The 21567-nt window shown below is 33.6% G+C and overlaps 2 protein-coding genes across 2 annotated transcripts; both read left to right on the top strand.

Moving 5' to 3' along the window:
- The first annotated feature begins 13533 nt into the window (after window positions 1-13533).
- On the top strand, window positions 13534-14193 carry LOC139841845 (non-specific lipid transfer protein GPI-anchored 5-like). Its single transcript, XM_071832038.1, has 2 exons — window positions 13534-13864; window positions 14015-14193. The coding sequence occupies exons 1-2, from the start codon at window positions 13534-13536 to the stop codon at window positions 14191-14193; spliced, it is 510 nt and encodes a 169-aa protein (XP_071688139.1).
- Window positions 14194-16683: 2490 nt separating this feature from the next.
- LOC139843924 (non-specific lipid transfer protein GPI-anchored 26-like) lies at window positions 16684-18049 on the top strand. The gene is made up of 2 exons (XM_071834107.1): window positions 16684-17014; window positions 17793-18049. Exons 1-2 carry the CDS (start codon window positions 16684-16686, stop codon window positions 17969-17971), a joined length of 510 nt encoding a protein of 169 aa, XP_071690208.1. The 3' UTR covers window positions 17972-18049.
- The last annotated feature ends 3518 nt before the right edge of the window (window positions 18050-21567 follow it).

Below are 21567 nucleotides of genomic sequence, written 5' to 3'. Positions count from 1 at the left end.
AGCACTTGGTAACCATACTTAACAATTAATCACGTCGCATATTCCCTTTAATATGAAATCTTACTACACTGTACCAAGTGTAGTCACGAAACGAAGTACTGTGCAACCGTTGAATACTGGTCGTCCAGTCCGGTTGGGGTTGTCAGGCCCGATAGATCTATCAACAGGATTCGCGTTTACAATACCGCTGTAAATATTAGTTACCAAGCTACAGGGAAGTATGCCAGTGGTACAACTCAACGTAGAATATATTTTTCAGTTACTTGTGTCCATAACGTAAAACATAAAATACATGTATTCTCATCCCGAAATATTTAGAGTTTAAAAGTGGGATTATATACTCACTTTCGTCTTGAAGATATATATAATTTGACTTGGTCTCCGGTTGATATCACGAACCTATCCATATATAATATATCAATACCTTTTCTTTTTAAACAAACGTCACATATATATACTTGTTATACTTTTAATACTTTGAATAATTCCTTAGTCCGTAGTTAGCAGCTCGTTGTTAGTAATTCAATTTTAATGGTTCATTTTTAGATGTTTAATATACCCGCAATGAAATAAATAAAACCCCCAACGAAATAAATAAAACCCCATCGTATATGTATTGGTCGAGATTAATCTTGACCCACGGTACCGGTGTTGTCAAATGACGTGTTGCGTACATAAAGTACCGGTGTTGTCAAATGACGTGTTGCGTACAAACATGGGATCTTATGATTAATCTTCTCGTGTTGTTTACGGGTGATCCTGAACCATATAAAATTGAATTATAAGTACATATATATAAAATATCATGTTATCTTAGAAATATGTGATTTATTTAATTTTTCCCAATTAATCCCGAAGTTAAACAAGTCTAGGATAACCAATTTTGTTTCGGTCATAGTTTCTTCGTTACAAATCCGTTTTCGTTGATTCAACTTGCCATCTCCTTGGATCGAGTCCCTCTTTAAGACTATGAACTGAAAATACCTTGGTTTGTATTCAAAATCACACGGCATAGGTGAAACTTTAGTGAAACTTATGAAGTTAAACATTTTTGTTACAAAAAAATAACACTTAATGACCATTTTTCTAAAAATACTTATACTTTGAATTAAATCATGAAATTTTTATGTGTTATCATATTCATAGTAAAAATTATTTTTCCAGAAAATAAACCTCCAATTCAAAGTTTAAAATGGTTTTTAATTATCCAACCCAAAACAGTCCCCGGTTGCACTCCGACGTCGTAAAAACAGTTTTTAAGATATTCTTTGAAAAACCAAGTTATACCTTGTTAAGTTAGCATATATTTAAGTTATATTACAGGTCTTGAAGTATTTTAAAAGTTAAGTTAGAAGGATCTATTTAGTTTGCAAACAAGTTTGAAAACTTTCAAACTATGTTCTTGTTGTTAAAATTGTATACCACAAAATATGATAGCTATATATATATGAATCGAATAAGGTTATGAACATAGATACTACCTCAAGTTCCTTGGACAAGGTTGCTGTAAAAGAGGAGTAAAAAGCTAGAACCAAAAGGGTGATGGAATTGGATGAAAGATTGGAAGTAAGTTTGTGTTCTTGGAAGGATTTCTTGAAGTGTTTTTGTATGGTTTTCTTATGGTGTTTAAGTAAGGTTTTTGAAGCTAAATGATGGGGAAAATGCTTGGAGATGATCAAGTATGAAGTTAAGAGTATTTTGAGAGAGAAATGGAAGTGTAAGTATGAGAAAATGGGGTGAAGAAATGGTGTGCATGCATAAAAACGTTTTTAGGTTATAAAGGAAAAAAAAATACCTAACTTTGTTTTCTTGCTAAATAATTCATGCTACTTGACAAATGGTTGGTTCCACATGTTTCTTAATCATTTAAGGCTGCTAAGGAGCAGATTTTTATTGGTATATACCAATAGTAAATACATCTAGAAGCTGCGTATGATACGGGTGCATATACCCTAGGTATACGTATAGAAATCTTTGAGAAAACAGAACGAGGATTCAAATATAGCTATCTTTTGTAAATATACTTATATTGTTTTATGTATTTAAGTCTTTAAAAGTGATTAAATACATTACTTATACGATATATGTATAAACATTATAGGTCATAAGTATTTAAGTCAAATAACGTTACGTATGGTTATCGTTTTGAAAACTTAAGTTAGTAGTTTCAAAATATACTTATAACTTATTGTTATTAATACAAAATGAGATATTAAAACATTCTTAGATCATGTTAAATATGTATATATACATATATATACACAAACGTATAATTATCATATATTGTATAGTTCGTGATATCATCGGTCAAACTAGACGGTCAAACGTTGTGTAAAACTCTTTTCGAAAACATAAGTCTCAACAATTTGGATTGCTTATCATGTTGGTAAGGTTTAATTTATGTAAATATTAATCTTATGAGTATAGAACGATCGAAAAAGTACGGGTCAACTTTAGGGTTTTTGCTTATCGTGTCGGAACCATATAGAGATTAGAGTTTAAATTTGGTCGGAAATTTCCGGGTCGTTACAGTACCCACCCGTTAAAGAAATTTCGTCCTCGAAATTTGGTAGAGGTTCTCATAAATAACAATAGGAATGTTTTCATGACGAATATGAGGTAATAATTAAATTTTATCATTATTGAAAGATTTAGATAAAACGATTCGGTTATGTGAGACGCACGAGCGAAGCTATCACAAAAGAGTGAAATGAGTAAATATAGAATTGTTGTAACCGATGACGTGATTATGATCGATTTCCGGGATTTAAGGGTTTTAAAGAAAATCTTATGTAATAAGATTTAGTTTTGCGGCGATCAGGATCTTCTTTGATTTAACGCGGCAATCTGTTTTGATTTCTTTGTCGAATATTTCACTATAAATTTACCTCCTTCCCTTTCTTTCTTTCCACATCTTCTATTCTTTCTCTTTAGTTCCTACTTTAAGACATTCGCTAATATGCTCCATCCCATTCTAATCCTTGTTATATTTCTAACTTTCATATCTTTCATTCTTCTTTTTCATCTATCACCAGAAGAATCTATTCTCTTTTATCCTTTCCTTGGAATTATAATGTTTTTAATTCTCCCGTGCCTTTACGTTGTAATACGTATTGATATGCACGGTTTGTAGTTTCGGGGTTGTTGTTAGGTTTTATACCTTCCCTTATATTTCGATGTTCCTACTCCCGTCCCTTAAAATCATTGTCATCCACAGTTAATGCTCTCTCTTATTTGTTGTGGTTTATGTTCCTATTTCTATTCTGAGGTTTTGTCCCTTCGTTTCTTCTTCCCGTCCTTGAGCCAAGCGAACAATGGTCCGAAATTCGTAGGTAGGAAATTTGGAATGAACCTAGCTATTGGTTTTAGAATGAAATTGTAATGACACGATCTTGATTCGTTAAATTACTCGAATATTCCGGAAAAATAGAACTATCAAGGTGATACGTTCTAATATGTTTGGAGACTTGATAGAATGTAAGAGCCGTGTAACATGGCACATGATGACGGTACTGTGAATCATCACATTCCATTAGAAACTTAACATGACTTACTGTAATATAATAAAGTTGATCAAGTTTCATTATATTATACTAATTCATGCATCAGTTCCCAACACTACTTCAAATCATTTATATTTTAATCTCGGAGGTTTCAGAATTTAGAAATTAACACAGTTTCTTTTATATTGTAACGCAGATGTTACGGAGAGATAAATGATCGCAGATAGGAATAGTTGTAAAAATATCTCCAGAAATATGAAAAATATGTATAACGAATGATATGAAGATATCTTATAATATCTAAGATAAGATGATGATGAAAAATATCATCCGGGCAAGGTTTTGAATAAAGAGTAGGGTTCTTACTGACGGTTTCAGGAGGTACGGAATCGTTTGTATTCTTTGAGAGCAGGTTCAGTCCCTGTGATTTATCCACAGCCTCTTTCATACTTTGCTTCATCCGTTTTCTAGTTCCAAACTTTTTTTTTTCAGCTTTACCACCTTACTATTCTTTGTCATCAAACTTTTGACCGTTAAAGTCGTTTACAGTTTTTGCTGCTTCGTTAGCATTTCAAGAACTATTTCATAGTCCCGGGTGTTTTTCAGAAACTTCACGTTCAGATTATGAAATTCTTAGGGATAGACATTATAGATATGATGGAAGAAGTTCCGCGAGATTTTCAAAATAATGATTGTTGATTTCGCCAAAAGGATAACGATCTGCTGGTGCACCTGTTGATGTTGTCGAGGGATATAAAAGGTTTTCCGGTAATGACGGCGAAAGGACAAGGTATAAATATCATGATTATAATAGAAATAATCTCACTGAAAAGTCGAAGTGGAGCTGTGACAAAATTAGCTTCTTGAAAAGGAATTGTAGGGTTGTTCTTGCTAATAAATGGCAAAGGATTCAATACGTTATGTGTTAAATTATGAATTTGGGTTCGAGAGTTCTTCAGGTGTATAACTGTATGTATAAATCTTCATTCCGTAGGTGAGGTGCGGCGGGTTCAACTTCTCGGTCGAGGTGTTTTCAGGAATCATGAAAGGATTTGAATGCGAATTGTAATCGTCAAGTTACGAATGAGGTTTAAGATAAAATCAAGTGGCAAGCTTGAAGAATTGTTTAGCTTCATATGTTACAATCAACATTTTAATTCATTTTAATTGTCCAGAGTTAGCCGGAACAGTTAGCGTGGAATCCTTAATAGATTTTTAATTAGTTAAATCGTGTGTTTCTAACAAATTTTTTTTTTTTTTTTTTTTTTTTTTTTTTTTTGTCCAATGTTTTCTTCTTTATGCCACTTGTTGGATTCTGGTAGGTCAAAATCTGAATATGAAATTTGATTGAAAATGGTTATTCTGGGGTGAGCGGATACGAATATCGGTGGTTGTAAGTAAGATAATAGATAACCGTTGAATCAGATTCAAGAATGTACAATATAACTTATTAATGTGAATTCTAAATATTCCTCGGGTACTACCCACCCGTTAAAATATTTTCATCATTAATAGTTTGTACGAAGGAATTTTTAATTACTATCTTTATGAAAATATACTTGCATATATATTTTCTTCCGAGATAATCATAGATTTAATGAGTCAATAAGATATTAAACTCATTTGATTTATCGTTAATTCTAGATTACATAATCTCTAAGACTTTAGAAATTACATAATCGTCATACGATACGTAAAGCGAAGATAATCGATGTAGAACGATATATAGAACGAAGATCATACTCGAAGTACAGATATTGAGTCGTGTGATGTTAATATTCGAGATACAGATTGTGATGTTGAGATTTAAGGCGCGGTTGTGTTTGGGGTGATAAAGGTACTGTCGGCGTTGACGATGGTAGTACGGATTATGCTGCTGGTGCTGCTGTTGGTGTTTGTAACCTTCGCACCATATTCTCCAAAACCACTACCCGAGCACGGAGTTCGTTGACTTCTTCTATTATACCGGGATGATTGACGGTTGGAACGAGCGAATGAACAAGATTTGAAATATGGGATAGTATGTAATCATGATGAGATACTCTAGAAATGAGCGAGAAAATGGTGTTTCGAATAGGTTCGCCGGTAAGTGCTTCAGGTTCATCGTTAAGAGGACAATTTGGTGGATGGAATGGATCACCTTCTTCTTGCCTCCAGAAATTTAGTATATTACGAACCCATCCCCAATTCATCCAGAATAGATGATGGGAAATTGGTTGATCCATTCCGGTAACGCTGTTCTCGGAGCTCGAATGGAAATCCATATCGGCGAAGCTATCGAAGTCGGAGGAATTTGAGCTGGATGAAGAATCCATCTTGTATGGTCGGAGAAATGAATTTTTGGTTTGGAATAGATTATAGGAGTTGGTTTTGGTACTCTTCAATACATAATTTACATATGTATATATAATATCAAAATCCCATGAATTACGGAGAATCTTTGAAATACGTCAGGCAATGTCTATAGTAACAGATACGCTAGGATATGAATTTTGTCTATACATTATCGATGCACTAAATGCAGTAAGACGTGTCTAGACTTAAGAATGATAAGCAGGCAGTTCCCTAAGGATGATAAGCAGATGATTTCCGACTAGGATTGATAAGCAAAACTTTTGACAGGCAGACACGGTCAAAGTCCAGACTCACTTAATATATCCTAACAACTACTAGTTAGACACACTAATGCAAGGCCTGGTTCGCTAAGACCAACGCTCTGATACCAACTGAAAGGATCCAAAACTAATCATCCGGACGTTGTCCATATTGATTACAAACGAATTACAATAGTTGATAACATTGCGAGGTACTTGCCCTCTATATGATACATCTTACAAACGTTGCATTTATTCTTAAAAGGCAATCTATAGTTACATCCATAATTGACATATTCGCCTGACATTTCATAATATTCAAATGACCTAAACCGCCATTTACTTAATAATAGTCTCTATGAACTTCAGTGACTCGAATGCAACGCCTTATGATATAAGTCCTTAATGGCCTCAAGTAGTATCCTTAGTACGAGATAATGCACAGCGGAAGACTTAATTCATACCTGAGAATAACATGCTTTAAAATGTCAACATAAAGTTGGAGAGATATAGGTTTAATGTCGACAGCGATATAAATATAGACCACAAGATTTCATATATAAACATTTTAATAAAAATATTCTAAGTGGTTGAGCACTTGGTAACCATACTTAACAATTAATCACGTCGCATATTCCCTTTAATATGAAATCTTACTACACTGTACCAAGTGTAGTCACGAAACGAAGTACTGTGCAACCGTTGAATACTGGTCGTCCAGTCCGGTTGGGGTTGTCAGGCCCGATAGATCTATCAACAGGATTCGCGTTTACAATACCGCTGTAAATATTAGTTACCAAGCTACAGGGAAGTATGCCAGTGGTACAACTCAACGTAGAATATATTTTTCAGTTACTTGTGTCCATAACGTAAAACATAAAATACATGTATTCTCATCCCGAAATATTTAGAGTTTAAAAGTGGGACTATATACTCACTTTCGTCTTGAAGATATATATAATTTGACTTGGTCTCCGGTTGATATCACGAACCTATCCATATATAATATATCAATACCTTTTCTTTTTAAACAAACGTCACATATATATACTTGTTATACTTTTAATACTTTGAATAATTCCTTAGTCCGTAGTTAGCAGCTCGTTGTTAGTAATTCAATTTTAATGGTTCATTTTTAGATGTTTAATATACCCGCAATGAAATAAATAAAACCCCCAACGAAATAAATAAAACCCCATCGTATATGTATTGGTCGAGATTAATCTTGACCCACGGTACCGGTGTTGTCAAATGACGTGTTGCGTACATAAAGTACCGGTGTTGTCAAATGACGTGTTGCGTACAAACATGGGATCTTATGATTAATCTTCTCGTGTTGTTTACGGGTGATCCTGAACCATATAAAATTGAATTATAAGTACATATATATAAAATATCATGTTATCTTAGAAATATGTGATTTATTTAATTTTTCCCAATTAATCCCGAAGTTAAACAAGTCTAGGATAACCAATTTTGTTTCGGTCATAGTTTCTTCGTTACAAATCCGTTTTCGTTGATTCAACTTGCCATCTCCTTGGATCTAGTCCCTCTTTAAGACTATGAACTGAAAATACCTTGGTTTGTATTCAAAATCACACGGCATAGGTGAAACTTTAGTGAAACTTATGAAGTTAAACATTTTTGTTACAAAAAAATAACACTTAATGACCATTTTTCTAAAAATACTTATACTTTGAATTAAATCATGAAATTTTTATGTGTTATCATATTCATAGTAAAAATTATTTTTCCAGAAAATAAACCTCCAATTCAAAGTTTAAAATGGTTTTTAATTATCCAACCCAAAACAGTCCCCGGTTGCACTCCGACGTCGTAAAAACAGTTTTTAAGATATTCTTTGAAAAACCAAGTTATACCTTGTTAAGTTAGCATATATTTAAGTTATATTACAGGTCTTGAAGTATTTTAAAAGTTAAGTTAGAAGGATCTATTTAGTTTGCAAACAAGTTTGAAAACTTTCAAACTATGTTCTTGTTGTTAAAATTGTATACCACAAAATATGATAGCTATATATATATGAATCGAATAAGGTTATGAACATAGATACTACCTCAAGTTCCTTGGACAAGGTTGCTGTAAAAGAGGAGTAAAAAGCTAGAACCAAAAGGGTGATGGAATTGGATGAAAGATTGGAAGTAAGTTTGTGTTCTTGGAAGGATTTCTTGAAGTGTTTTTGTATGGTTTTCTTATGGTGTTTAAGTAAGGTTTTTGAAGCTAAATGATGGGGAAAATGCTTGGAGATGATCAAGTATGAAGTTAAGAGTATTTTGAGAGAGAAATGGAAGTGTAAGTATGAGAAAATGGGGTGAAGAAATGGTGTGCATGCATAAAAACGTTTTTAGGTTATAAAGGAAAAAAAATACCTAACTTTGTTTTCTTGCTAAATAATTCATGCTACTTGACAAATGGTTGGTTCCACATGTTTCTTAATCATTTAAGGCTGCTAAGGAGCAGATTTTTATTGGTATATACCAATAGTAAATACATCTAGAAGCTGCGTATGATACGGGTACATATACCCTAGGTATACGTATAGAAATCTTTGAGAAAACAGAACGAGGATTCAAATATAGCTATCTTTTGTAAATATACTTATATTGTTTTATGTATTTAAGTCTTTAAAAGTGATTAAATACATTACTTATACGATATATGTATAAACATTATAGGTCATAAGTATTTAAGTCAAATAACGTTACGTATGGTTATCGTTTTGAAAACTTAAGTTAGTAGTTTCAAAATATACTTATAACTTATTGTTATTAATACAAAATGAGATATTAAAACATTCTTAGATCATGTTAAATATGTATATATACATATATATACACAAACGTATAATTATCATATATTGTATAGTTCGTGATATCATCGGTCAAACTAGACGGTCAAACGTTGTGTAAAACTCTTTTCGAAAACATAAGTCTCAACAATTTGGATTGCTTATCATGTTGGTAAGGTTTAATTTATGTAAATATTAATCTTATGAGTATAGAACGATCGAAAAAGTACGGGTCAACTTTAGGGTTTTTGCTTATCGTGTCGGAACCATATAGAGATTAGAGTTTAAATTTGGTCGGAAATTTCCGGGTCGTTACATCTACCTCCTGGACTTACATACTTCGAATGTGAAGTTTCCGAAAACACCTCAAACTACGAAACTAGTTCTTCGAATTTTGGAAAAATGTTGATGAAGCAGCAAAAACTGTAAACGACCTTAACAGTCAAAAGTTTGATGATAAAGAATAGTATGGTGGTAAAGCTGAGAAAAAGAGAAGGTTTGGAATTGAAAAACGGATTGAGCAGACCATGAAGGAGGCTGTGGACAAATCACAAAGACTAAATCTACCTTCAAAGAATCCAAATGATTCAGAGTCTGCTGAAATCATTAGCGAATACCTTGCTCCTTACTCTAAAACCTTTGCGGACAATATTCTTCATCATCATCTTATCTTAAATATTCTAAGATATCATCGTATCTCCCATTATAAATATCCTCCATATTTCTGAAGATATTTTTCGAAACCATTCTTATCTGAAATCATTACCTCTTCGCGCTATCTGTGTTACATCATAAAAGAAACTATTTTAGTTTCTAAAATCTGAAAAATTCGAAAAAATGGATGTTTTGAAGTAATGTTGGGAACTGAAGCATGAGTTAGTATAATATAATGACACTTGATCAACGTGATTATATTACAGTAAGTCATGCTGAGTTTCTAATGGAACTTGATAAATGTTCACAGATCACACCCTCATCATGACCCATGTTACATAACTCTTTTATTCTATTTAACCTCTAAACATATCAAGAAAATATTTTTCTTGATGATTCGGTCTTTTCCGGATATTCTGGTAATTTGACAAATCAAGATCGTGCCATTACGATTACCTTCTCAGAACATTAACTATGTTCATCCAAAACTCCATACCTATGAATTCTGGACCAATACAAGAGATGTCTAATCACAAGAAGAAGAAACGAAGGGACAAAGCTCCGAAATAGAAATTGGAGTAAAAATCGCAGCAAATAGGAGGGAGCATTAACTGTGGATGTCAATGATTATAAAAAGACAGAAGCAGGGACTCTGAAAAATAAGGAAAGATATAAAGTTCGATGACAATACATAAATTACAAACCGTGTATATCAATGCGTATAGCAATATAAAGATACGGGAGAATGAAAAACACTATAACCCCAAGGTAATGGTAGAAGAAAATAACTTCCTCTGTTGGTAGATGAAAAAGAAGAATGACAGATATGAAAGTTAGGAATATATCAAGAATCAGAACTAGATGAAGCATTTTCACAATCTTTTGGAAGTATGAAATAAGAAAGAAGATGTAGGAGTGGTGAAAATAATGAAACGAAAGTGGTTAATTTATAGCGAAATATCAGACATAGCAATCGAGGCAGATTACGAATTTAATCAAAGGAAATCCTAATTTTCGCAATTACCGAAGAATCAAATTTTATTTAGATTATGAAGATTTTCTATTCCTTAAATTCCGGAAATCAATCGTTACTACGTCAAGAGTTAAAACGAATCTCTATTCTCCATTTCACTCTTTTACGATAACTTCTCTCATACGTTTCGAATAATCGGATTATTTTATCCATCTTATCCAACGGTGATAAAACTCTATTTATCAACTCATATACATCATGAAAACATTTTTATTGTTAGTCATGACGACCTCACTCAAATTTCAGGACGAAATTTCTTTAACGGGTAGGTACTGTGATGACCCGGAAATTTCTGACCAAATTTAAACTTAATCTTTGTATGATTAAACATTTCCGACACGATAAGCAAAGTCTGTAATATTGATTCACGACAGCTTTGGAACTATATTCATATAATCAATTATTCTTTGACTGTTCTCTATGATTCACGAACAATATATATATAACTTAATGTGCATATATATATATATATATATATATATATATATATATATATATATATATATATATATATATATATATATATATATATATATATATATATATATATATATATATATATATATATATATATATGATTTCAAGTTATTTAGTAAACGATAGTAACATTCGTTTGTTAATTCGATTGATATTTAGATAAGTGAACTAAAACGTTTAAAATAAACAAGTAAAACACTAATTTGCTACAGTATTTTCGAATTGCTACAGTACCCAAAATGCTACAGTGTTTTCGAAAATCACTATTTGTTACAGTAAAAATTTACTTTACTACAGTAAAAATTGACTTTGCTACAGTAAACACTATTTCAAAATATAAAAAAATGTATATATATATATATGTATATACTACGAGACGATGATTTATAGAAGTAAATGACCAAAACACTCGAAAGTTTAAGATACACTTTGAGTTATATAATTTAGGGATAATTTAAGGCTATATTTTGACAAATGTACGAGTCACGAAAGGTAAAGTGCCAGTTTTCTCAGTGTACGAAAGGACGTTCGAAAAACCGGAACCGGGACATAAGTCGAGTAATGACGTACGACTTATCGGAATAAAAATTTCAAGTCAACTATGCACGTGAATTTAATATAATATATAATTAATTATATAAATTATATATTATATATTAATATAAAAATATGTCGACAAACGTTGAGACAAAAGTTTTGTGAGCTGGAAAAGGACCCCATGCGATCGCATGGGAATCCTTCTACCCAGCCATGCGATCGCATGGCAGTGGGAACCAGGCCAGGTCTATAAAGCTCGCAGTTTTGTTCAGATTTATTTACTTTTTCTTCTCAAATCTCTCTGTCTTTCAATATATATATATATATATATATATATATATATATATATATATATATATATATATATATATATATATATATATATATATATTAAGATTAATATTATTATTATTAATCTTATTATTTTTATTAGTAATATTATTAGTATTATACATAAAATACTACGACGAGGTTATGTCCAAACGATTTCAAAACGAGTTTACGAGCAAGCTAGAGTTAAGGAAATTATGGGTTATTGCCAAGGAGGTTATGGGTAATGTTCGGGGGTATATTTGTGAATCAAACCTAGTGTTTATTATCTCCGTTACGTCTACGTACTTTTCTACAATATTGAATCTCAATATTGATACGTTGAGATCTACGGTTATTTGGTAATCCGAGTTTCGATCACATTTTGGTGAACGACTTTATATGCTGCTAAGGTGAGTTTCATTTGCTCCCTTTTTAAATGCTTTTGCAATATATATTTTTGGGCTGAGAATACATGCACTTTATTTTAAACAATGGACACAAGTACATACTAAATTCTATACTGAGTTTGAACCTAAAATCCCTTAGCTTTGGTAACTAGTAACTGCCGGTTATAAGAACTGGTGGGCGCGAGTAGTAGTATATGGATCCATAGGGCTTGATATCCCCGTCCGAGCTAGAGCACTAGCCTTTTAACGGACGTATGCTATTTGAGAAGCGTACACGTTGGTTTGCGTGTATTATTAAGATGATTATACAAAGAGTACAAATTATATATACGTTAAGTTTAGTTACCAGGGTGCTCAATTTTGTAGAATATTTTGATAAACGTTTCTGGATGAAACAACTGAAATCTTGTGATCCACCTTTATATACAGATTATACTAAACATTAAAACTATGAACTCACCAACCTTTGTGTTGACACTTGTTAGCATGTTTATTCTCAGGTTCCCTAGAAGTCTTCCGCTGTTTGCTTATATGTTAGACAAGCTATGTGCATGGAGTCTTACATGGCATATTTATCAAGGAAACGTTGCATTCACCAAATCATCACCATGTATCTTATTTTGACTGCATTGTCAATGGAAGTACTATTGTAAACTATTATTTACGGTGATTGTCTATATGTAGAAATCATCAGATGTCGAAAACCTTTGATTTAAATATTCATTTATGGTGTGTCTTTTCAAAAGAATGCAATGTTTACAAAACGTATCATATAGAGGTCAAATACCTCGCAATGAAATCAATGAATGACGTGTTTGTCCAAGTGGATTTGGAGCGATCGTCACATTAACTAATAATAACCATAAACAAAAGGTAGTTGTTTACTTTGTTATATACTTTAGGTTGTTATAATGTTATCTATCATAATTGGTCTGAATTGGATGCTTAAGCTGTTAAGTAGGTCACCTATATTAACTAATAAAATCTCTTTTAGTCCAATCTGATCATCATAAACTCAATTGATGTAACCATCAAGTTTTAAATATATTTGTATCCTATAATTAGCAAAGTTAGGTTACCAATAAATTACACCTTAATTAACTAACCATTCAAACTTCACCTATATATAGTGAACCACAACATGTACATACTCTCAGTCAACCCACAACATCAATCTTCAAACTTTCTTTTAATTTAAATCCCACTGAAAATGGCACAACATCAAAAAACCAACGTAGTGTTAATGATCCTGGTGATCACATTGTCCGCCTTATATGGAAGCTCGATGGCTCAATCGTCAGGGTGTACAAATGAGCTAATTAGTATGTCGTCATGCCTAAATTACATTTCGGGTAATACATCTACACCTTCATCAGGATGTTGCAGCTCACTAGCTAATGTGGTCCAGTCACAGCCACAATGTTTATGTCAAGTCTTGAATGGTGGTGGCTCGTCTTTGGGTATTACTATTAACGAAACTCAGGCACTTGCGTTGCCTAAGGCTTGCAATGTCCAGACCCCACCGACTAGTAAATGCAATGGTAACAGAACTTAGCTTGTATCTTTTTTGACACATTTGATCTTAAAAGTTTAATTTTTAGATTCAATTATCTTAATATTATTTGCGACCTATAAAATGTAAATGTTCTATACTTACCATTGTTCTATATTATTTTTTTTTAATTGGACAGTTGCTGCTCCAACCGACTCTCCGTCAGGAACAACACCTTCTTCAACTTCAGGAAGCCCTTCGGAAACAAAAACTGTGCCATCAACAGATAACGGTTCGTCAGATGCAGCTTCAATAAGATTCGCAAACATTTATGCAGCACTTTCGCTATTAGTTGCCATATATGCTATGGTGTTATAGATTACTTATTACGCTACTATATATTTAGCAACGTTATATTATTGTTCATTATTCTTGTCTATTTTTCTTTGATTCTTACATGTTCTTTCCACATACTTTGTACGAGATTCTTTTATGAACCGCATTTGTATTGTTTCTGATGAATATTAATAATTTCGTTTACATGTTTTTGTGAATTCTGTGTGATCCTATGTAAAGTGATGGTATAATTTTAGAATCAACAAAAATAAGTCTTACTATTAAGCTACAGGTATCACAATTTTGGCACAACATTAATGCAGTTCAACAATTTTTTCTACACTAATCAATTTAGGACGAGTATTTTTACTCAGATTTATGCAGTCTAAATAGGTTATCAATAGACCGTTTTCAACCTTTTTCATCGTCTCACAAAGATGTTTTGAGGTCTGAACCTTACATGTTCTCTGTTGTTATATTTTGTGCCATATACTCATAGACATATGCATTCAGAATATGTTAGCTGAATTAAAAATAAAGCATAAACAGGAAATTATAAACGCATCTCTGAATCAAAGTGGCCTGAACAATGTGAATAAACTGAAAAAAAAAAAACACACACACACACAAATCAATCAACGACATAAGGCTTCTAGCTTAGCGTAAGCTCGGGATAAAAATGGTTTCATCCGGCTACATTCTCTGTGGTTTTCGTTATCAAAAAAAATAATCATGAATCAGAAACAAAAATAGAATCCCAAATTATGTCCATATCAAAAGAAGGCATCTTGCTGAGCTGAACAGCTTCAACAACATCCATCGAATCAATCACTTTTTTGCTTTTATCGACCATGTTTCCTGTTTTTTCACATAAATCCACCTCAAGAAAACCTGTCTGAAGTTCAATTTAGGCTCTAAGCAACAGTTATACTTCATGTGTCTAGTACTTGTTAATACTTAATGGATTTTTTTTAATGTTGTTAGTAAAAGAACTAGCGCCGTACATTTTATTGAATGTGAGAGATGACTCGTAATTTCAAAAAATAAAAGAACCACCCAAATAGTTTAAAGTAATTCATAGGACAACAAGCATATTTACTAATAAGAGCACTAGGAGTTGTTCAGTGTTAAATTTAACACTGCTAAAACAGGGGAAATCGTTCAGTGTTAAATCTCAGTGTTAAATTATTATTTAATTATTTTTTTAATACTTCTAATAATATTATTTAGTTTGATTATATATTAAAATAATAAAAACAAATGCTATATAAAATAAATCAGTGTCAAATGTAAATATTTATTATTATTTAATTAATTTAAATATTTTTATTTATTAACTAACATACTATATAAAATAAATAAGAATATAAGTTATTATTATGTGCTTCTTCTCTCCTTCTCCATTTAAACCCTAACAAATACGCCTCTTTTTCATGTGCTTCTTCTTCCTTTTTCATCTATTTCTTCTCTCCTTATCCATGTAAACCTCCAAAATTTCTTCAAATAATACTGAGTAAAAGAAGTAAAAAGAAAAGAAAAAAAAACAGAAAAGAAAAAATTAACATTGAGGCTAAACTCACCGTCGCCTGGCTAACGGTGAAACCCGACGCCGGAGTTTAACGGCGAATTAATGGCAGGCCAGAGTGGGGATTTCCACCGTCCCCACTGTTAAATATGTTTAACGCCGAAAAATAGCTTCGACTCCTGGAGCTCTAATGTTATTATATTATGATTCATATAAGTAGGATGCAAATTTTTATTCTATATGCAAATTTCATAGGATGTTTTTTTTTTTTCCTTTAGGGATAGGCGTTTAAATATGTTGAATATGAGGTAGGTCACCTATATTAACTAATAACTATAAACCAAAAGTAGCTGTTTACTTTGTTATATACTTTAGGTTGTTATAATGTTATCTACCATATTTTGTCTGAGTTGGATTCTAAAGCTGTTAAGCAGGTCACCTATATTAACTAATAACATCTCTTTTGGTCCAATCTGATCATCATAAACTCAATTGATGTAACCATCAAGTTTTAAATATATTTGTATCCTATAATTAGCAAAGTTAGATTACCAATACATTAAACCTTAATAATTAACTAACCATTCCAACATCACCTATCACCTATACACTACAAGAAAAATGAGCTTTAGTAACGAAGACTATTGGTCACTAATAACACTAAATTGGTCACTAAATCGAGTTAGTGACCAAAATAGGTTGGTCACTTCTCGTCACTATAGATCCGTCACAAAATATTTTTAGTGACAAAAATGCCAAAATTGGTCACTATAGTGACCATTTGTTTGGTCACTAATATGTATAGTGACTAAAATTTAGTGACCACTTTTTAAATGGTAACTAAATAGCATTATTAGTGACCAAATATTGAGTCGTCACTAAAAGATCGTCACAAATAAGCATTTTTCTTATAGTGTGTATATATATTGAACACTACATGTACATACTCTCAATCAACCCACATCATCAATTAATCTTCAATTTCTTTCAATTCAAATAAACCCAAAATGGCACAGCATCAAAAAACCAACATAGTGTTAATGATCCTGGTGATCACATTGTTCGCCTTATATGGAAGCTCGATGGCTCAATCGTCAGGGTGTACAAATGAGCTAATTAGTATGTCACCATGCCTAAATTACATTTCTGGTAATACATCTACACCCTCATCAGGATGTTGCAGCTCACTTGCTAATGTGGTCAAGTCACAGCCACAATGTTTGTGTCAAGTCTTGAATGGTGGTGGCTCGTCTTTGGGTATTACTATCAACGAAACCCAGGCACTTGCGTTGCCTAAAGCTTGCAATGTCCAGACCCCACCGACTAGTAAATGCAATGGTAAGGATACAAAGTTTAGAAGCTTACCATTTCACACTTTTTAAGATTATATTATAGATGGTGGTAGAAGTTTTTTTATCAGACTTATTTCATACATTAACATCTTCTATGGACTAGGTTATCTTCAACCATTAACAAAGTTTAATGTGAAATGGTCCAAAAAGTTATACCCGAGTTAAAACCTTCAGACTGCTGATTTCATGTGTTACTAAATTTCATATAGTATTCGATTCAAATTATTTTATACATTAGAAGTGGTCAAAATAGGTAGCTCTAAGGCTGATAGACAAAAATCTTGTTGATGCACATTATACAAAAGGGCTCCTAGTCTAGTGGTATCAAGGGAACTCATCAAACCTTGAGGTTGTGGGTTTTTGTCCCGTCATGGACAAAAAATGGGTGTTTGTGTTTGCTTTTAAAAAAAAAAAAAAAAAAACAAAAATACTAAATAATAACCCAAGTTGACCCATTCATAACTAAACGGGTCAAAATGACCACACTGGAGGTAGAGGAAGCAAGAAGGCCCAAAAGTTCCATTTTTCAATACTCTTCTCCATCAAAGCCACATAAATTATGGTATCTTAATAAAGAATTTGAAACTACTAATGAAATCTTAAGATAATAGAACTATCTTTTTTGACACGTTTGACCTTAAAAGTTTAAACTTTTATGTTCTTTCATATTTATATATTTATATTGAATATTGATATTATTTGGGACCTTTAAAATGTAAATGTTTTATACTTACCATTATTCTATTTTTTCTCAAACTGGACAACTGCTACTCCAACCAACTCTCCGTCAGGAACAACGCCTTCTTCAACTTCAGGAAGCCCTTCAGAAACAAAAACCGTGCCATCAACAGATAACGGATCGTCAGATGCAACTTCAATAAGATTCGCAAGCATTTATACAGCACTTTCGCTATTAGTTGCCATATATGCTATGGCGTTCTAAGTTATTTATTACTATATGTCCAGCAACATTATGTTATTGTTCATGATTCTTGTCAATTTTCCTTTAATTCTTACACGTTCTTTCCACATACTTTGTACGAAATTATTTTATGACCTGTTTCTGTATTATTTCGGATGAATATCAATAATTCTTTTACCTGTTTTTGCGAATTCCATGTAAACCTATACTAAGTGATAGAATAATTTTGGGATCAACAAAAACAAGTCAGGTATACTATGAAGATGCAAGTAACACAAATTATGCACAAAAGTTATGCAGTTCAACAATTTTTCTACATTAACATAGACTTGGACGACGAGTATTTTTTATTCAGATGCTGTCTAACTTAGTTATTTCTTGACCGCATTTTCAACTTTTTTCATGGTCACACAAAGATGTGGTGCTAACGAGGTTTGAACCTTACATGTTCTTTGGTGTTATATGTTGGAGATATGGAGAACTTTAAACAATTAGAGGGAAGATTCCAGGAAACTCACACGAAGCTTCCACGAAGTTGTTAGGAAACTCACATGTAGCTTCTACGAAGTTGTTAGGAAACTCACATGTAGCTTCCACGAAGTTGTGAGGAAATTCACATGTAGCTTCCACGAAGCTCTCAGGAAACTCACATGTAGCCTCCATGAAGCTGTCAGGAAACTCACATGAAGCTTCAAGGAATTGTTTTTAGCTTACTCCTTAAACCATTCTATAAATAGACCCTCTTGTAACTCATTGTAAACACACCACAAATATTCAGTAAATACATTCTCTAGTTGGTCCGTGGACTAAAGCAATCACAACGATTGCATATAACCACGTTATCTCTTGTGTCGATTTACATTTCTTGCATTTATAATCTTTCGTTCATTAAGTGGGTTAGTAATCTTGTAGAATTACTATCGGTCAGTGATCTTGTTGAATCACTTGCGTTGTTTTGGGTCCTAATATCCTTACAACTGGTATCAGAGCACAAGGTTTCGACTTTGGGAACGATGGCGGAAGACGGAAAGTTTAGAATAGACCGATTCGATGGGAGAGACTTTGGCTTTTGGAAGATGAAAATTGAAGATTACTTGTATCAAAAGAAGCTACATCAACCTCTGTTAGAGACCAAGCTCGAAAGCATGAGCGATGCCGATTGGACGCTTTTGGATCGTCAAGCTTTGGGTACGATTCGTCTTTCACTTGCTAAGAACGTTGCATACAACGTTGTGAATGAGAAGACGACGTTTGCTTGCTTGAAAGCACTCTCTAACATGTATGAGAAACCTACCGCTTCTAATAAGGTTTTTCTCATGCGACAATTGTTCAATACGAAGATGAAGGAAGGTACGAGTGCAACGGATCATATCAACGAGTTCAACAACATCATATCGAGGTTAGCATCGGTAGATATTGTGTTTGATGATGAGTTAAAGGCACTAATCTTGCTTTCATCATTACCGGAAAGTTGGTCGGGTACGGTTACCACAGTTAGTAGCTCTACAGGAACTACTAAGCTAGCGTTTGAAGGAATAAGGGATTTGACTCTTGGTGAAGATACTCGTAGGAGAAACTCGGGGGAATCGACATCTGGTTCCTTGTTAAGTACCGACAACCGTGGTAGGAAATTTGATCGCGGTGAGAAGAAGGGTAGAAAGAAGTCTAAGAAGAGGTATCCATCGAAAGATAGAAGTGAAGCTGTTTGTTGGGGTTGCAATCAAAAAGGACACTTTCAAAGGAATTGTAAAAATGGTTCCGCGAAAGGTGTAAACTTGGCCGAAGGGGAAAGTGATGATGCACTTTTGTGTAGTGTTGAAAATTCTATGGAGTCTTGGATTTTGGATTCGGGAGCTTCGTTTCATGCTACTCATGTCAAAAGCATGATGAAGAATTTTCGTTCATACCAAGGCAAGGTGAGATTGGCGGACAACAAGCAACTCAACATAGAGGGCATTGGAGATGTTGTTTTGAAGACTACTCTTGGTTCTAATTGGACTTTGAAGAACGTAAGGTACATTCCTAAATTGAAAAGGAAACTTATTTCGATTGGTCAATTAGATGATGAAGGTAACACGGTTACTTTTGAAAATCGCCAATGGAAGGTGGTTAAGGGTAGTAGTATTGTGGCTCGTGGACATAAAAGGGGAACACTTTATATGGTTGAAGTGTTTGATGAAGACATGGTGGTTGCTACGGTTAATGTTGAGTTCGAATCAACTCTATGGCACCGAAGACTCGGGCATATGAGTGAGAAGGGTATGAAGATGCTTGTTTCGAGTGGGAGAATTCCAGATTTAAAAAAGGTAGAACTTGGGTTTTGCGAACCATGTGTATATGGGAAGCAAAAGTAGGTGACTTTTGGGAAATCGGGGAATGCACCTAAGTTGGAGAAATTGGAGCTCGTTCATACGGATGTGTTTGGTCCAACCAATGTAGAATCACATGGAGGTTCTCGCTATTATGTCACCTTCATTGACGACTCCACTCGAAAGGTATGGGTTTATTTTCTTAAAGCTAAATCTGATGTATTTAATACATTTGTGAAGTGGAAAGCTATGGTAGAAAATGAGACTAATTTGAAAGTCAAGTGCTTGAAGTCGGATAATGGAGGGGAATATGGTAGTCTTGAGTTTAAAGACCATTGTGTAAAGCTCGGTATTAGAATGTTGAAAACGGTACCGGAGACACCGCAACACAATGGGGTCGCCGAACGTATGAATCGTACGTTAAATGAAAGGGCTAAGAGTATGTGACTACATGCCGGTTTGCCTAAAATGTTTTGGGCGGATGCGGTTAACACGGCGGCTTATTTGATAAATAGGGGACCCTCAACACCGTTGGGTTTCCGAATTCCTGAGGAAGAATGGCAAGGTAAGAAGGTGAGTTATGGTCACCTTAGGATCTTTGGGTGTAATGCATATGTGAAGACCAAAGATGCAGATAAAGACAAGCTTGAAGCTAAGTCAAAGAAGTGTATTTTCATAGGCTATGGGTTAGATGAAATGGGTTATCATTGTTGGGACAACAAAGCTAGAAAAGTAATTCGTTCGCGAGATGTTACTTTTGATGAAGATTCGGTCTATGGCAAACCGGAAACGGGGAGTCCTAAACCGGGTCATGTTATTTTTGACGATGTTTCTATTGATGATATTGCAGGTTCTAGTGGGAGTACGGGTAACAATGAATTGCCAATTAACGGTGAGGCGTCAGAAAATGCTAATGATGGAAATGATTCGGAAAGCGGTGATGACTCCGAACATAGTGCGAGTTCTGGTGATGAGGAGGATACAAATGAAACCGGTCCAACCATTCCGGTTACTCCTACACTAAGACGCTCGACTAGAGTTCCCAAACCTAATCCTAGGTATTCTCTATCAGCAAACTACTTGCTCTATACCGAGAATGGTGAACCCGAAAGTTACTTTGAGGCAAGGAAGATAAAAGAATCCATACAATGGGAGCTTGCCATGAAAGAAGAGATGGGGTCACTTGAGAAGAATAAAACTTGGTCACTAGTGAAGTTACCTCATGATAAAAGGGCGTTGCAAAGTAAATGGGTGTATCGAATCAAGAATGAGTTGGATGGCAAGAAAAGGTACAAGGCTCGTTTGGTG

The sequence above is a fragment of the Rutidosis leptorrhynchoides genome, chromosome 4 (genome assembly GCF_046630445.1).
Source record: "Rutidosis leptorrhynchoides isolate AG116_Rl617_1_P2 chromosome 4, CSIRO_AGI_Rlap_v1, whole genome shotgun sequence".
Lineage (NCBI taxonomy): Eukaryota > Viridiplantae > Streptophyta > Magnoliopsida > Asterales > Asteraceae > Rutidosis > Rutidosis leptorrhynchoides.
The sequence above is the reverse complement of the archived record's forward strand: the minus strand, read 5'-3'. Positions and strand labels throughout refer to the sequence as shown.